At 69.2% G+C, this 883-nt stretch overlaps 1 protein-coding gene across 2 annotated transcripts in view; it reads right to left on the reverse strand.

Moving 5' to 3' along the window:
* Nucleotides 1-511, reverse strand: part of TMEM55A (transmembrane protein 55A) — a 25,356-nt gene extending 24,845 nt beyond the window's left edge. The window contains exon 1 of one of the 2 annotated variants that reach the window (XM_014965639.1): nucleotides 123-511. In XM_014965639.1, the coding sequence (XP_014821125.1) occupies nucleotides 123-228 (106 nt within the window). In that variant the 5' untranslated portion in view covers nucleotides 229-511. The remainder of the gene's footprint in view (nucleotides 1-122) is intronic. The other variant, XM_014965638.1, reaches the window with a different exon arrangement.
* Nucleotides 512-883: the final 372 nt, after the last annotated feature.

Genomic DNA, 883 nt, shown 5'->3' on the forward strand with positions numbered 1-883 from the left:
GGGGAAGGGCCCGGCCCCCCCGAGCCCCGAGAGCCGCGCCGAGCCCCCCCTCACCGCTCCCGGGCCAGCGGCCACCCCCCCCTTCTCCCGGCAAGGCGCCTTGGGGAAGGCTACCGCCTTACCTCGGGGACTGCTGTCCGGTAAATAGGGCGGCGCTGTCGGGGTGACATTGCCGGAGCCGGGCGCGGAGAGCAGGGGGGAGCGCTCGTCCACCCCCTCGGCGGCCATGGCTGCGGCGGAGGGCCCTTCCCGCTGCCGGGCTCTACGGGGAGGGGCGGGGAGAAGGAGGAGGAGGCGGCGGCGGGGCCGGCAGCGCCCGGAGGAGGGAGAAGGAGGGGAGAGGAAGGGGCTGTGAGCGAACGGGAGCGGGGCGGGAGCTGGGCGAGGCGGGCCGGCCTGCCTCCCCCTCCCCGTCACGGGGCTAATGAGCGGGGTGGGGGAGCGGCGCTGCGGCGGGCCGCGCCGGGGCCTCCCGGGCCGGGGAGCCTCCCTGCGGTCTGCCGGCAGCCGCAGAGCCGGCTGAGGAGGATGAGGATGATGATGAAGAGGAGGAGGGTGTGAGGCGGGGAGGCGCGGCCCGGTCCGCCCCTCGCTGCCCCGGGGGGCCGGGCGGGCTCCCTCCTCCCTCAGCCGGTACCGGCGCGGGGGGGGGGGCGGGAAGAGCCTCAGCCCCTCGGGGGCGGCCGAGCGGTGAATGAAGGGGGGGAGGGGAAACGGGGCCACCTGCTTGTTTAAATTTTGGTTTGTTTTTTTTTTTTTTCTGAAACGCTGCGGTTATAAATATCAATCTTTTCCTATTGGAGAAGACTGTACGTAATTATTACATGAATAAATTTGGAGGAGGTCTTTAAGCACAGATCTAGTAGTTATTGCTTGTTTGTTT

Source organism: Calidris pugnax, unplaced genomic scaffold, assembly GCF_001431845.1.
Source record: "Calidris pugnax isolate Ruff unplaced genomic scaffold, ASM143184v1 scaffold41, whole genome shotgun sequence".
Taxonomy (NCBI): Eukaryota; Metazoa; Chordata; class Aves; order Charadriiformes; family Scolopacidae; genus Calidris; species Calidris pugnax.